The 17,245-nt window shown below is 27.2% G+C and overlaps 3 protein-coding genes across 8 annotated transcripts in view; all 3 read right to left on the bottom strand.

Moving 5' to 3' along the window:
- Positions 1-154: 154 nt before the first annotated feature.
- On the bottom strand, positions 155-9,721 carry alph (alphabet). Of its 4 annotated transcripts, XM_035086743.1 has the most exons (7): positions 9,508-9,721; positions 8,006-8,966; positions 7,794-7,911; positions 5,275-5,386; positions 4,727-4,781; positions 4,522-4,593; positions 1,839-2,056 (listed from the first exon to the last, which is right to left on the bottom strand). In XM_035086743.1, the coding sequence occupies exons 2-6, from the start codon at positions 8,810-8,812 to the stop codon at positions 4,552-4,554; spliced, it is 1,134 nt and encodes a 377-aa protein (XP_034942634.1). In that variant the 5' UTR covers positions 8,813-8,966; positions 9,508-9,721; the 3' UTR covers positions 1,839-2,056; positions 4,522-4,551. The 4 variants fall into 4 exon arrangements, with proteins under 4 accessions (XP_034942635.1, XP_034942632.1, XP_034942634.1 ...); XM_035086744.1 differs by lacking the exons at positions 1,839-2,056; positions 4,522-4,593 and adding an exon at positions 155-877; XM_035086741.1 differs by lacking the exon at positions 4,522-4,593 and having other exon boundaries at positions 1,832-2,056.
- An 878-nt stretch (positions 9,722-10,599) lies between these two features.
- On the bottom strand, positions 10,600-12,423 carry TrpRS (Tryptophanyl-tRNA synthetase). The gene is made up of 3 exons (XM_035086680.1): positions 12,104-12,423; positions 11,073-12,010; positions 10,600-11,002 (listed from the first exon to the last, which is right to left on the bottom strand). The coding sequence occupies exons 1-3, from the start codon at positions 12,225-12,227 to the stop codon at positions 10,826-10,828; spliced, it is 1,239 nt and encodes a 412-aa protein (XP_034942571.1). The 5' UTR covers positions 12,228-12,423; the 3' UTR covers positions 10,600-10,825.
- Positions 12,424-14,145: 1,722 nt separating this feature from the next.
- Positions 14,146-17,245, bottom strand: part of LOC118068930 (uncharacterized) — a 28,106-nt gene continuing 25,006 nt past the window's right edge. For all 3 annotated transcript variants that reach the window (XM_035086678.1, XM_035086677.1, XM_035086679.1), the window contains one exon: positions 14,146-16,517. In XM_035086678.1, the coding sequence (XP_034942569.1) occupies positions 14,328-16,517 (2,190 nt within the window). In that variant the 3' untranslated portion in view covers positions 14,146-14,327. The remainder of the gene's footprint in view (positions 16,518-17,245) is intronic.

Below are 17,245 nucleotides of genomic sequence, written 5' to 3'. Positions count from 1 at the left end.
ATCAAACATATCTATAAATGCATCATTAATACAGATCAAATGTATTTTAAAATATTAAATAATAAAAAATAGTTCATGCTTGAATGGAAATTTATGATGAAGATAAATTTGAATAATTATAAGGGGCAGGAGAAGTATGTATGAATCGGTATAATTTGTTAAAAGATTGATGTTTAATTATACAATAGTATAGATTTAAAGAACATAATAGGCCTCATTCTAAAGTCGAATAGCCAATCACTCTCTATGAAATACATAAAATATTTTTATTACACTTATTTCTAAACTACTCGATAGGATTATTCCTATTCGAGGTATATCAAGGACTTACATATTTATTAACTTAAACATAATTTTTCATTATTTTATGTGTATATCAGGATGTATGCTTGTGTATATTAGTATGTAATTTAATAATATCCACAGCTGAATACAATGAAAATGCTTTGTACAAAAACAAATTTATGATCAAAGGAAAATTAAAAATCATTTTACAATGTACAACTCATATTATACACTGGATATTATAATTTTTTTCAGGATCATATGGTGATGAAAAGTACTCATTTATAACTTACATCTATTTTGTACAATCATTTATCATTATCGCCATTCATCATTATTTATTATTATTATTCATATTAATTTTATCTTCAATATTATTTTTACCATAATTACTATTATATTTATTATTATGATTACTGTTATCAAAGTCAATGAATTTTTAACAATGACTTTTATTCCGATGTCGAGCCAGTTGCTGCTGAATTATTATTTTTCCACATTTTACTTGTGATTGTATGAGACCTTTGAGATTTTTGTCACAGCATTTACCACACGTGTATAAAAATTCATATGACTAACTGGATTCTGACGTCTGCAATCATATTACAAGGTACGCTATTTTATTAACAATTACGTTTGGAGCACTGAAGCGGGTTTAAAGAGCACAATTTTTTTTACTTTATAGCGTTTTTTGTCTCCAGCAGAGACGAAATGCGAATTTCTTTACATAAATTTTAAAAATTTATACATTTAAATACTTTTACTGAAACAATATTAGGAATAAAAAAAAATTTTAAATCATGCAATTGTTAAAACTTAATATAAAAAAAATAAAAATACACTGAGCGTTAATACATTTTTTAGTAACTTGAGTCAAATGAAATGTTTCGAATAAAATTATTAATATTGATTTATTTTTATATTAGCAATGCAACTACTATGATACGTATTGGTACAATAATTTGCACTGCTATCAATTAATCGCTATACACAATTGAACTAATAGATTTTCATTCATTATTCATTGCTTACATAAATTTTATTCATTTATTATAAGTTTTAAAAACCAAGTTTTTTGGCACTTTAATATTAAAGTTCTCTTATAAATGCTTTTAAATTAATTATTTAAGAATGATACTAGTAAAATAAGTTTATGATGACATCACTCAATGAACAATTATTATTCTATAATTTTAATTGTATCAGAATGTTAACAATCTTCCAAATTTTCTATAATTATTTTAAATTATATTTTTATTAATTAATCAGCCAATGAATAGCTTACATATGTGATTTTTTTTCCAATTATTTTTTACATCGATCACAACTAATTAACTGTCTATTTGAAAACTACTCTAATTATATCCAAATTCATCAATTTAATTATTACTGCTGAAAAAATGTTTTTTATAATTATTACTACATAGTTTTCCTATTTATTCTTTATGAATAATTTAGGTAAAAGGAATAATAATAAATGTAAATTGTGATAAATTATTAAGACAATGATGGACGAAATACATCCAAAAAAGATTTAGAAACAACTTCAGGTACACGAATTTCCAAGGATATTCTACGGACCCCTGAGTGTTTTATGTATTAATTTTTTCTTCCTCTTTTCTCCTTGTTACAATGCTTGTTATTCCCCAATGAAATTGCGCTTAATGGACGACGTTTTTTTATCTGTGATTGACTAGTCGTCGTTAACTTCGTCTAAACAAGGTTTGGGTTTGTCCACCTCGTAGGGATTGACTATCTGCGTCATCGAGATCTAAGGAATAGAAAGGAAAAGGATTAAAGGATTTTTGGACCAATCCTTGGAGGATTATGATTTTAGTAGTTGTCAAATAAAGCATTCAATGAAAAGCCATTGAAAAATGGAATACTTTAGAATAAAGATAAAGTTTGTTATAAAAATGTTAAAGATATGTTAAAAAATTTTTAGAGTCAACTCATCAACCCCATAATGCCGCGTTTATTATTAGTAATTATTAAAGTAATTATAAGAAACAAAAAAATATTATCAATTATTACGAACAATCTATTAAATTAAAACAGTATCAAAAATTGAAAAATAAGTCTTTACATTTCTTTGCAATTTATATACAATTAGAAATTTGATTTTTTATTTAAAAATTTAATAAATTATTATACAAAACAATTTCATAAAATTGGTATTGTAGATAAATATAAGAATTTACTGATTAAAAAATTATTTTATTGAATGTAAAGGCTTATTTAAGTGATCTGTAATAATTTATAAATGTAAAATACAATTATTTCTACGTAAAAACAAAAAATAGTCATTATAATAAAACTTATAATAATTTCCTGAAAATTTAGCCCATAAAATCAATAATAGATGGTCTTAAACAAATTTAATTTTTTAAATATATATTTTTTTGCTACATTGGATCAATAGTTAAAACAATATTAGTAACAGACATTAGAATTGTTTTGGAAAAAAATCAACCTATTTTAGAGGTGACTCCAATGTAACTATTTTTACAAAAATAATGAAATAATTTGGATAACAATGATTAATAATAATTAAAGAAAATTTATTAAATAATGTAAATATTAATGATAATGAATCTTAAAAGATTTAATGGTTATTAATATTGATTATTTCAAGTACACAAAAGTTATACGAATACGTGAATCATTATTTCAGCATAGAGTGATTAATCAAAAAATATAATAGAGTACGATGACGAACTTAAATAAAAATTAAGTTAAATTTATTAATTGAAAAGATAATGTATATCAAGACCCTCGTCAGTGCTACAGTATTACAGATTTAGATTTACTATTTACTGTTTACATTTTCTATTTTTTATTTTTGCATCTTTAATTAATTCATTTATCATGTGAAGAAAGTTTATTTTCAATATTTGTGGACATTGCATTTAATATTTTATATTTATGTACAGTTTTATATAAACTTATTATGCATTATTTAGATTTTCATTTTATTTATAGTGTGTGAATAAATTTTTATTATCTCTTTCAACATTTGTTCTACTTGCTTTTTTAATTAAAATTTTAATAATCATTAATAAAAATTTATTTATAGATGTGAAAGAGAAGACAAATGAGCTACTTAAAAATATTTTAAGTGCAAGTCCACTGCAACTACAAAAATATATGATTTCTATACTCGTAATAATTATTATTATGTAGTTTTTTCATTACACAATGGAGGTTGAAATATTTAACTTTAGAATAGATATTTATCATTTGTTATTTGAAGATAAACATTTAGAAACTACCCAACAACATGACTTATAAATTATTTTACTATTTAATCGCCACATATTAAACTACTATTTAAATTCGTATAATTGAATAGTTTTACTAGTCACTATCAATTTTATTAAATAAATCATTATTCATCCCTTCACATGAAAATTTTTTTTAATAAGTACAATATATCATAAACGTTTTAATGTTAATACATTACGTATTGAGATTAAATTATTAATTAAGAGATGCAAAAAATTAAGTTGTTAAACATTTTCGGAATTATTTTTTTTTAAATGTTTGTTGATCATTATTTCTAGGTTTTTTATACTTTTATATTATTTGATTTTCTGTAAAAGTTTCTTCGACTATTGTTATTCTCATTTCTGTTTTTAATAACTAATAATTATGATATATTATTAATGAATTTACATGTAATATTTATCTATAAATTCATCAACTCATTTTGAACATAATCATCATAATTGTTTATTATAAATTTGTATTTCCAATTTTTTATTATTATAATATTTTTAATCATCTTCATTCGAATGTCTGTTTTTTTTTTTACTTTTTTAGCGTTAAAGCAAGAATTATTGAGACAATGGTGTAATATTCAATCAGTAAAGTAAAAGAAAAATGCACCAAGTTAATATAAGCTCGGAAAACGTTCAATGAAAAAAAAAAAGAATAGCTGTATTACATGAATGTTTTGTTGAACAAAATTTGATTATAATAAAAAACAATAAAAGCAAAAGTGTTTATATCAAGGAATGATTTGTAGAGAATCATTAAAAAATCATTTTGTCTCGATAATTGAAAACCATTAATACAAAAATAAATTTCAAAGTAAAATCTTAAAAAAATTTTTTTTTTCTTTTAAAACAATAAATTATTAAAGAGTTTAAAGATATTTGTTTTATGTTAATTTTGATATCTTGGGGATTATTGAGACAAAATTCCATTATGAAGCATTGCACGATATTTACGTACGAAGGCTTGAACAAAAGCAAGTTCATGGCTTCAGCGTTTAAATAATTCTCCTGTCAACCGCTCAATTTCTCCCTTGTAACAAAATTAGCACGAATAAGTGAAGGTAGGAATTGTGCAATTATTATAGTTGTACATGTTCATTTCAAACATTTAAGAACAACGCCGAAGTAAATTACTTCATAGGATAATCATATTCAAGACTTACGCTCTGCACTTTGTTGGGACACACTTCTCGAAAGACTTGCTCGATAAGTGGCTGCCTAGAAAAAATTCATAATCAATTATTTACCAATTTATTTTCATTTTCAATTAATTAAATAATTAAACAAAGCATTTAGTACAATGTTTTCATTTTCATATAAATAAGCGATCATTGATTTGATATTGATGTAAATGACAATCAAGGAATGATAAAAATAATTTTAAAAAAGTCAAGTTCGCGAAAATCTCGAGGTTTTTTACTTGAAGCGTGAAAACAAGGCCACGATGATATTCCAATTACACTATTGCAGAATAATTCTAATTATGTAGATTGGAATAAAGCCAAATTGTTATAGACTCCTTCAAAGTCTTTGTGCTAAAAGCATAATCTTAAAACATATTTTACGTAATCTATTAAAAGATTTAGTGATGTGAGTAACATTGAAATCAGTGTAGCCATTTTCCTCACATTCAGTACAATTAGTTTGGTGGTGCGTCACATCCTTTTTTTGTTAGTTTTTTTTTGGTTCATTAATAATACTATATACATACTTTGCTGGAAGACCACCTCCAGGGGGCAAGTTGGGGAGTTCTTGATCTAGAAGAATCTGTAGTAGTTGTAAATAATCAAAACTGTCCGTTTCTTCATGATCTGCAACGATTTCTGTCAATAAACAAAAAAAAACAATATAAAAATTTAAATAATTTCAACATTTAGTAAATTAAACAATTAAAGTTATAAATAGTTTTATCATATGCAAAAATATCTAAATTATTTTTGATTATAAATTATAAATATATAACCACAAAATTAATATTAAATTGAGTGTTTTTGTGAATGTGTGTTAGTGAATGCAATAATAAGATAAAAAATTATCAAAGTACGAAAATAATTTTACCACATTAATGCTTGTTTGGTTTTTTTATACTGTATAAACATTATCATGACTTCTATATAAATTTAAGTGAAAGATAATTAATATTACGATAAATATCTAATGAAATAAATTAATTCAAAACATGCATCAAATTGCTATGTGAAATTAATCTTAATTACAGTACATTTCTTATGGATACGAATGACAGTGAAATGACATTTTCTATTCATTATTTATAAATATTTACGAATTAAATATTTTTTTTAAATTAATTATTTTAATCTATAAGAATCCACCTTTGGAATTGCCTTGGACTAAAACACTTAATTATTGAATTTTTTTTATTAAAATTTTTCAACGGCAATAGCAACAATCTTCCATAAGAAATGCATTGCCGATTTTATTTTTAAATATAAAATACATTAATATGCAATTTACTTTTAAATCAAAATCTAATGTGAGGTAAATAAATATTCACGTACCTGTGACGCCATTAAATGACTTTTATCGCGAAAAGAAAATGTATATTTAAGATTTTTTCTTTGAAATTAATCTCTCAATGGCTCTTTTATGTTACTGTTTCTTTAAATTGATAACTCCAAGGGTGGATTTCGTAATTAATATTATATAATTATGCAAAATGATAAATACTTGATTAATTGAATTTGTACATTTATATATTCTTTTGTTACGTCAATAATAAATACGTTTGTTGTACTAAATAATATGATAACGTTTAAGACTACATACTATTTCATGGACTAGATTTCACGCAACAGCGTTCAACATTTTATTGACTTTGTTCATCCATTTGTACTCTAACTTATGTAGTAAATCATTATAATAAATTGATTTTATTCTTTTAAAATTGTCTTTTTTCCAAGTAAATTTCCACTAATTTGATTTAATTAAATACCATAAGGGAAATTATTTATCATTCTGAAAAATTTTAAATGATTAAAAAATTGTTCAACTATTTTTTAATTTTTTTTTGTTCGTTAATACTTTATGTTTATTATCAACTATTCTTTATTTAATGATAATCGTTTTTGGCACATTATTTCGTTTTAAAATTTGTTCTATCATCTTTTTCTAGAGAATACAATTTTTATACAACTATTATGTTTTTGAAGGAAAACACTGAGAATAGACAACTGTTTTAAGTAAAATTCATTGCTTTAAAAACATTTTAATTGATTGTTTTCATTAATTATCAAAAAATAGGAAATTTTGTAAAGAATTATCTTATTTTATACCATTAATTGGAATGATTTTTAGGTTTTAAAATATTCTTTTTCTCAGTGTTTTTTTTTAAGTATCTTTGGCAAATGATTAAGAAAAAATAAATCACAATAGATAACCTACATTTATAAATACTTTCAAGTTAATAAATAAAACGATTATAGTTGTCAATCAAATATTTAAAAGAAGAGTGATTAAATAGTAGAATTATCAAACTATTAACAAAGGTAACCCTTTCTGACTGCTATTTTAATCGAAACAAACGTAAATAATTGGATCAATAAATGGTTTCTTTCATTAAATAATTACTCCCACGTGGCAGATGCGCCATTACAGTAATACATTCACGACTAGTTATCAGAAGAAATACTTAACAAGTTCAAATTCACTCATTTAGATACGCTTATATATAATGAATTGTTGGTGTTTTTCCAAAAATCTAGATAATTAAATCACAGCAATAGAAAAAAATAAAATCTAATAAATTCAACAAACATTAATTAAGTAATAATATTACCGATCGTGAAAGAGATCTTATTGGTGTTTGATTGTATTAATATTGAAGTATTTTTGTTTAGAGGACATTAAAATGTTTTGAATAATTTAAAAAATAAGAAAAAGTTGACCCTCAAAGTTATTTTTAAAAGTATAAAATAAAATTTTCATTCAAACTGGTCCCAATTATTTGTTTTGCTTGCAAAATATTATTAATTTCGAATTTAATTAAAAGCTTTTATCATTATCATTTCGTGTTTATAAACATAAGCATGAGCGACTTTTTAATTTTTTTAATTGCCCTAAATTAATCTTCGTACGTCGCGCGGCTGTTTATTTACATTTTGCTGCGCTGCGCGACGTACAATCGTCAGTTATTCTCGCGAACGTGTGTACGAGAGTTAAAGCAACAGCATAGAGAAAATATTGAGTGTGAATATGAAAAATTCAGTGAACCTTTAATTCTCCTTTCGATGGCCAATTCTAATTCAGCTTCCTTTTTTTGAGCTTCAAGGCTTGGCTTTGGAGCTGCTGGGAAGGTTACCAATACTATGCTCATATTGTCTCGACTACCCTGAGATACAAAATAAAATGTATTAGTTTACTAAGATATTTATGAATGATTATAGTTATATAGAAATTGGCAGAATTATTTTGAAACAAATTACCTTATGTAGACAAGTGTCTATTACTTGATTAGTAACATCTTCTAAATCGTCGGTGAGCAATAGTCTAGAGTATATAAAATTACAAAGATCTTCATTGGTCATTACATCCCAAATGCCATCACAAGCAAGGACAAGAAACTCATCGTGCTCCATGTCTCTATCTCTAACAAATATCTCAGGTTCTGGTGAAACTAATTGTTCACATGGTCCACGACCCTCGACATTTTTATATTCGTAATCACCAAGAGCACGAGACACTGCCAAAGAGCCATTGACTCGTTCAACCATAACGCTACCGCCTGCTGCTTGGATCCTTTCTTTTTCAGCTGGCAAAGCAGGCTTATGGTCTCTTGTAGAGAATACAGGACAACGAGAACTGTAGAGAACTGCTCGTGAATCACCACAGTTTGCAATATAAATGTGTTTAGGTGATATGAATGCACAGACAGCAGTTGAGCCTGACTTATCTTCGCTCATCTCTGGCAAATCACGCATCTTGTGGTCGAATCGCAAAAAACCCGAATGTATTCCTTTTATTACATCTTCTGACTTAAACTCCTCTGTTTCTACTATTGAATCTAATAAATGTTCTGCACTATGTGCAGACACTAACGCCCCTGCATGCCCATCAAATACAGCAAAGTAACTCCAATCTGAAAGACCACCTTCAAGACCGGTGATTGCACGATGTGCATCTTCCATCTCTACCCGCCAACCTTGCATGCTGGCAACACCATACCTCAAATCATTCCCGGAACCATGTTCATTATATTTTTCTGTATTCGGTGTATCCAAAAATGCCCCCATGATGTAATATTTTTGAGTCAGTTAAATCTTTATTTTTGATATTTTATTTCTTCTTGATTCTGTATGTCTCAAATTCTCTCTCCTTTTATCTATTCTTTGCACTTGAGTGTATTATTTTATAAGCATTTTTTTATTGATCAACGGTTTCCTTTACCTGTAAAAAATGAAAAAAAATTATCAATGAAACCAACACGATTTGTATTCTCGTCTCTGTCTATATTATTATTCAATAACTGATGTAATGGTAATGTATAAACTATAGATATATAGACATACATAACTGAGGTAACGGAAAAATTTTATTAACGCAATTTCACATGACCTATTCTTAAAATGATAAATTTAGTTCAAAATTTACACTATGATGGAAGCAGAACGGATGATGGAAAACCTTGAGAACGGGTGAATGACTTATGGACAGAAATATTCACTAGATTCAAGTCTAGCTTATTATCAGGATATTTTCTTAATGATTCCAGAAAAAAAAAAAAAAATTATTTGTTTATTTATTAAGGAAAAAGGATGTGGGGAAACTTTTAACGACTAAAAAGCTTATGTACTTTGCTCTCAAGAGCAGATTAGACAAATCTTTAAGTGTGTAAAATCAGCATGCAATATAACATTTTGCGCCGAAAATAGGTTCTCATTCTTTGATGTGAATATTGTAAAAAGTATCGAAAAGTACGTAAACTTACGTTATTTAATTTTTTTTCCCGATATCGTCATCACTCTATAACACAAAATATGTTTAGCTATCAATTAATAATCCACTGGTATCATGTTTTCACTAAGCCACGCGAATATCACCGTCACCGTGTCTCTGTTTTCTCACCAAGCTGCTTTTCTATTCTATACACACAGAAACAGCAAAATCGACTCGCATGAATGGCGGACACGCACTGGACGCACATCTGCGTCTGCGCTGGATAAAAATAGAATGAAATATCATGTCGTCACTTTTAACCAATAATAAACGAGGAAAATCTTTCCAGTTGCCAAGCGCAATGTTTATTGGTTAAGGCTCAATGCAAATGCGATCAGCGAATGAATCAACGAAATTCGAAGGTTTCTCCTAGGTTTCAAATGATGTGTTATGCATTTATTTGCTATAGTATATTTTTTTATCTCAATTACTAATTACTTTTTGAGACTACTGGTCTTTATCATTTATTAGTCATTGATACAATTCTCATACAAGATCGTACAGGCAAGCACTTTTTTATGTGATTGATCTCCAAGAAATCTATTCACTCCTGTTGATTCATTATTTAATGTCTTCAAAGTTGTATTGATTCTAAGATAATAAATTCACGTAGTTGAGATTACTTATTGTATCTTATAATTTTTTTTTATCAGCAAACATTCAATTTCATCATCAATAATTATTAGGGAGAATTTTTCTTTATCACACTTGTTTAATGATAAAATAAATATAAAATTATTTATAAACTTATTCATTTTTATTCCATGTTTATTTTCATTCAGAAAAATATAAAACAATAAATATTTTTATTCATTAATTTCGCATAACTATTAATAAATAAATAATTTTATATTAATGTATTTGTAATTTTACTTTCGTTGAATTTATTGTTGTAATTAATTATTAAACAATCATATTATCTTTGTGAATTATTTACAAAAAAAAATCATTATATTTCAGGCACTTGATAATTAATAATTAATTCATTAAGCAGTAAAGTTAAAAAAAATTTTTTTTATTTTAACGAATTTTATGAAGAAACAAATAAATAATAATAATAATAATAGTAATGGATAATTATAATATTAAGTATTATTTTCTTGTTCGTGTTGATTTCAATTTAGAAAATAAATTTGGAGCAAAAAATATTTAATTAATTTAGTTACGGTTGAATCATCACAATAAATAGCATTCGATACTACTATAACTTTAAATAGACAAAAATATAACTCAGTTCATGCGAGAATTAGGCTTCGCTTAACTTTACTGTATTTCTTCCAATACCTTATTGAAAAATTTTTCTTTTATTTCTATTTAATCGAATTATTTGTTAATTTAAAGCCAAGGTCTCTTGGTTTCATATATTCTTTTACAATTTCATCTGTTATAGCTTTTTTTCTTTCCTGATGTTCTGCCACAATCTTTTGTATAACTTCAATTAATTCTTTCTTTAATTCTCCTGTCAAAAGAGCTCCACTTGTGTAATTCTAGAAAATAATAAACAAAAGAGAAATAAAATCTTTTTGTAATTTGGCAAATATACTTTAGTATGCTTACCTTTTCAATCTCAGCTAATTTATCATCATCATCAAGAAAAAATCTGAGCCACTGATAAGAAATATCAATATCACAATTACCTCCAAGACGTCTGTGTTCTTCAACGGTTGCTTGTCCACCCGAAAATGCATGTTTGTTAATTTTATTTTTAATTTGCTTGGCAGTGTCAGTAAGAAAAATTGCCGAATTAAAGTCACTGGCGGACATTTTAGTTTGAGATCCTTGTAAAGCAGGAAAAAATATTGAATGAAGTAGTGCGGGCTTAGGAACACCGAGTTTTGGTGCAATATCTCTAGTCATCCTAAAATAAGGATCTTGATCAATAGCACAGGGAATTAAGCATGGAACTATAGCATCTTTGAAGATAAATGGGAATGTGCTTGAAATTGCTGGAGCAGCTTGAGTTGGTGGAAAGGCTATTTTACCAACAGGATCACTGTCCCCAAAACCAAAAATACCTTTGATTTGATTAAAAGTCACAGACTTTTGAATCCTTATCATATTTTGATAAAAAGCAACATTATTTCCTATATGCTCCAAATTAGAAAAAATAAATGTCTTTTTGACATCAAATCCACAAGCTATTATATCTTTACTATTTTCATAAGCTAATCGAATTGCTTCTTCTAATTTCAGATTTTTCCATATGGCTTTTTCATCATCAGTTAGTTGAATAACCAGAGGCACATCGAATACATCTTGCAGCCATTTGCAAAAAACAAAAGGTATTAAATGACCGAGATGCATTGCATCAGAACTTGGACCTCTTCCGGTGTAGAGGTAAAAGGGTTTTCCTTGCTCGTAAAGATTTAAAACTGTGTGCATATCTCGATGAGAAAAAAATATTCCTCTTCGGAGAAAACGATGACATGATTTCCCAGTTATCTTTTCGAATCTGTCTAGTAGTTCTTGATCAATTTTTGAACTTCCAAAGCGCACTAATAATACAAATCATTTTTCATTTTACTTTATATCAATTATAATTCATGAAAATAATAATAATAATTCAACATTTAGAGTACATTACTTACAAATTAATTTATCATAATCAACACCGGCATCATTTTTACTATTTACTGTCCACGGTGTTACAATATCTTCAACAGATTTACCATTTATTTCTAGGTCTTCTACTCCGTCTGTTACAGGTTCCATTATTTTATTAATAAGTAATTATTAAATACTGATTGTTACTGAATTTAAACACGGATTATTAATTTGTTGAATATACTTATTGGCATATGTCATCAATAACCAAAATTACACGAGACTGATATAAGGTGACCACACACACATGTAAAAACGTGACAAATTCTCTGTAGACGATTTCCGATATTCTTCATGAACATAATGAAAAGGTAACCGAAAATCTAACCTACAAAAATTATGAAAAAATTCAAAGTTCTAGAAATTTACTTTACCATTTAATCACTAGTTATCGATCAAGTATACATATAATGATGGCAGCACTAGTATAATTCTCAACTGAAAAATTATGAGCGGTAAATTTTTGAATTATTCAAATTTATCAATGAATAAAAATATATATGTATAAAAAAAAATTTTTTTATAATTTAAAACTGAGAAAATTTTTTTAAGTGAATAAATAAGTTAATTAATGAATTCAAAAGATTTATTTTATTGATTTTTGATGTTGCATAATAACAAATGTAAATTAGGTATATTATGGCAATTCGTGATTTTACATAAATATCAATATACATGTTGTTATCATCAATTTTTTAGAAGAAAAATAAATCAGATTTTTCATAAAAATATATTTATAATGGTTAATAGTTGCAGTTGAGTTAAATTTTCTAGTTATTATAATAATATTGTAATAATTGGACGCAGTGGTTACAAAGTTATTTCATGAGCTTTTTTAAACTCTTCTGAGGTACACGAGTATACAGGTAACTGGATGAATGATTATTATATGTGATAATTGATGTATAAAAAGTAGCTCTGTATCACGTCATTGGCAATTGAGATGCATGAATGATTTTTAAAATTGAATGTGATTTTTTAAAATATTAATAATTATGAAGAATATAATTATTTTTTTTATTAAATATTTCCTATCATTAATTAATAGCCATATATTACTACAAAACACTTTTTTTTACTTTACAATTAATTTTAATTATACAGATATCTCACGTCAATACATTTATCCTTTCATTTACAATATAATTCTTCGCAGTTTGATGATTTTATATATATATAAAAAAATGAAGAGTCAAAGAATCTTTCAAAATCCTTCGGACTCACTGTTGATTTAAAGATACTTTAGTTTATTGGTCCATGAAGAATATTTTTCTTCAATCTAATGAACCCAACTGTTGCACTTAAATCTTTGGCAATTGAATTCGCTCAACTTGGCACAAGAAAAATAATGACTTGAATCGAAACTATGAATCATCTTATTAATCAATTTAATTGTTACAGGTACTAAAATTATTTTCATTCAAATCCTATCACAGAATATTGTTTTATCGCCACATAATTGACTAGAAAATTATTCCCATTCCATACCAGCACTTTATTATCAAACATTAACAATTTCTTTATACTTAAGAAAATTAATAAGATTTTTGATTCACTAATTTCCAATTTACTTAATCAACCTACTCGGTCCGCATTTTGGTACATAAATGAATAGTTTTTCTTTTGCGTAAATAATTTTGATAACCAAGAAATATGATTATCATTAGGACTATTATTTATGAGTAAGCTGCAATCTATAAATGTCTAGTAAATTAAATGTTACAGCAATTCACGTAATAAAAAATTAAATTTTTTGTTTCTAAAGATTTTTCAGATACTACGTATACAGTTGTGACCACTATTATTATTTATATCAAGATTGTAGAAGATAAATTAATTACACATCACAATAAGAGTAATTAATAGATAAAATCAATAAAAAAATAATCTACGCGTAATTAATTTAATTAAATTCATTTCTAACTTAACTTATATTGATTTTTAGTAAAAAAAAGTTCAATCATTATAAATATTTAAAATAAAAATTTATTTTTATTTTCATTTTTTTGTTTAATTATTTTCATTATTAGAATTTCTCATCGAAAGAGTTTAATCTTGATTTTTCAAAAAATTACAATGATTTAAAGACTAATCTCTGAAGTATTTAAATATCTATAATTTTATTTTGAAGTCGTTGTCATATTTTTATACGTTTTTTGTATGGACAAAAAAAATTGAAGATAAAAATTTTCTCTTTTCTAGGCCAGTTTAAACCCTTACACCAATGCCAGGTGCACCTTTAATTTTTCCTGGAGTATGTTCATAAGTTGGTGTACAAATTTCTATAGGTGTAGAAATAGCAAGAGGAGCATTATTGGATTCTTTTATTGAATCATTAGGTATCGTTTCCTTGCTTGTTTCCACACATAATCTACCTCGATTACCCATTAGTTGAAGTCTTAAAATCGCATGTCTACGTCTAAACATAATTGATTCTGATGATTTACTTTGATTTTCATTATCTACGTGTCTATAGTTTGGACTCCTTATATTCACTGATGACACTGACGAATGTACAGTAGGTAGCATCCAATGATTAGGCCCAAGATCGTTTGGAGAGTCTTTAATATCAGTTTCGTCAAACGTGTCTGAATCTGGAATGGACGGTGCATCAAAGAATGACTCTCGGAGTGATGAACTCAATGCATCAGGGCACATAAATGAATTTAAATATGTGACGTCATTCAAATCACTGCTGCTATCACATGTTTGTACATTATTAACAGAATATGAAGAGGGTGACTTTTGATGTTGATCTAAATTAGATAAAACTTCTTGACTTCTTGAAGATTCAGACCAACGTAAATCAGATGGTCTACGAGAACTAAATCTTGTGGTGTCATGATCAGGAAATAAATTTTGTGAATGTTTTATTTCCTCTGAATTTTTCGATGTTCGTTTTAGAGCTGTGGTTAATTCGACAGGGTTTATGGAAGGTGTGTGACTTGAGATTATATTCAATTCCTTATCAAAGTCTTCTATGTTCAAAAGGACATAAGGAAATGGATCGGAGTGTCTTACAGGACTTTTAGAGCTTCCTCTTCGAGTTTGAGTATATCGTATTTCAGGCTCTTCTAATGTATCTTCTTCACAAAGAGCATCTAAAGGAAGTGGATCAACAGGACTTGGAGGTTCCGAATGAATAGTCGGTACAGTCAACGTATTCATAAATCTTGTTGGCTCCAAAAGTTTTGTTGATTTATCAAAACCACCGATAGACTCAGAGTGCTTGAAATCTAAATTTTTCTGTACCACTTGAATTCTCAAAGGTGATTCAACAGTTGCTTTCACATTGTGATGATTACTTAGCCGATGATGCTCTGGATGGAAAAAACTTGTGAGCTTATTAGCGGTGACTGTAAGCTGTTTAGAAGCTTGTTTCCATTTAGCAGCTATTTCATTTCTAGTTCTCTTAGGATTTACCTCTCGTGTCCTTCTATCCGATTTACGTGTCTGATGGGAACATTTAGAATGATCAAGACTTTGAACAGAATATTCATGACATTCGGAAACAACTTGGTAATTATGAAGATTTGAAAGATTTATAGCTTTGATATTTGAATCAGATATGGAAGCAAGAACTGAATCTCTTCGCTGATGAAGATGTAATATATCTTTATGAAGTCCTTCACCTAAATCGTTTGATTCAACGCACGGTGTTTCTGTATTCAACATGGGATCTGATAACGCATTTAGCCGAAATGTCCTTCGACTATTTATATCACTCTTAAGATTTTGATATGAAATAAACTTGAACTGATTTAAATATTTCTTATGGTCTTTTCCATGACAGCAAGATGTAGACTTTTGATTTAAACGTCTTAAATGACGAATTTTATTGAAAGTAGGATCTAGTAAATATTTGAGGTTCCTTATTTTATCAACATTATGGTTCGTGTCAATTACATGACATCTGTCAATTATGTACTCAGGCCCAAGCATTTTCGCAAGATCATGAATATCTTCTTCAACGATTTCAGCAGCTGAATCACAGTGTGTAAAATGTTTTTCGCAATCATTGGCTTCAGGGGATATTTCAATGTCATTATTTGTCGTCTCTAGTCGCTTATCTCTCGGATAAAAGCTATTTTGTTGCTTTGCTGCAAAGCAATCTTCAATAGGCGGGCGTCGCCCCTCATTGCTCTTGTTTACTTCAGCAAGTTCGAGATTCGAACCACCTCGACCTACGGGAGAGCATCCGTAACGACTTGGATGAATGCCAAAAAGGGTCACGATATCTTCTGCAATTTTACCAGCTGCAACTCGCATCTCTCCGTGATGAAAGGCATAAATCCAGGGATTGACACCACTGTGAGCAAGAATGGGAAGACCAAGCCAAACAACTGACCACTCTGAAAGGATGTGGCTGCCATAAACTATATCTAACAGCATACAAGTCTGTAAATAAAAAATTAATTATTTAGAATTACAGAAAATTTTTTATTTATCATGAATATTAAAAACGAATATTAAATAATAATTTTTATGAATTTAATAAAATATTTTAATTCAATATTCATGGTTATTTATGAAAACATAATAATACAAAATGCAGTGTAAAATTATCCATCATTTTCTTGGCAATGTAAATACATAAAAATAAATCAAAAAATATTTTTTGCAGTTGCATCTAAATTTTATGCAAAATATTATATTGAGTTTAAAGAGAAGACTTGAATATCATATTTATTTTTAATTCTATTATAAATATAATAATACCATGAACGAATGAGTTAATTAAAAAATTTTTCAGAAGTTTCCATTTTATCATAAATAATAAATACTTTAGAATAAGTAAGCAGACTTATTATACAATATAAAAATAAGAAAGATAGGATATAATAAAAGAGAAGTATAAAGAGAGAAAAGAGAGTCGGAAGTGACGAAAATAATGCACAAGCTGGCCTCAATATACCGTTCAGTGGCATAGCTAAGAATTTAACTTTGTTCCAGGAGTAAAAGGAGGTCAGTTCATGTTTGGATTCAAATCATCTTTAATCGACGGCTTAGTTTCTTCCGTTTTTCAATAGCCGTAACGAAAAATTACCATGCCAAAGAATCTACTCAATACACTAGTGATGTGGTTGACCCACAACGTATTTAAAACTTAAATTCACATTCTGTCG

Source organism: Chelonus insularis, unplaced genomic scaffold, assembly GCF_013357705.1.
Source record: "Chelonus insularis isolate UGA/USDA-ARS -01 unplaced genomic scaffold, ASM1335770v1 contig_403_pilon, whole genome shotgun sequence".
Lineage (NCBI taxonomy): Eukaryota > Metazoa > Arthropoda > Insecta > Hymenoptera > Braconidae > Chelonus > Chelonus insularis.
Note: the sequence above shows the minus strand (reverse complement) of the source record. Positions and strands in the feature narration are given on the sequence as shown.

Bases quoted from the DNA above. Each gene is read 5' to 3' on its own strand.
- TrpRS (XM_035086680.1), bottom strand. From the start codon at position 12,227: ATGGAACCTGTAACAGACGGAGTAGAAGACCTAGAAATAAATGGTAAA. The intron at 12,011-12,103 runs GTAAGTAATGTA...TTGTATTATTAG, and splicing joins TGATTATGATAAATTAATTT to TGCGCTTTGGAAGTTCAAAA. The intron at 11,003-11,072 runs GTAAGCATACTA...ATTATTTTCTAG, and splicing joins AATTAGCTGAGATTGAAAAG to AATTACACAAGTGGAGCTCT.
- alph (XM_035086741.1), bottom strand. From the start codon at position 8,812: ATGGGGGCATTTTTGGATACACCGAATACAGAAAAATATAATGAACAT. The intron at 7,912-8,005 runs GTAATTTGTTTC...TTTGTATCTCAG, and splicing joins TAGACACTTGTCTACATAAG to GGTAGTCGAGACAATATGAG. The intron at 2,057-4,726 runs GTAAGTCTTGAA...TCTATTCCTTAG, and splicing joins GTCCCAACAAAGTGCAGAGC to ATCTCGATGACGCAGATAGT.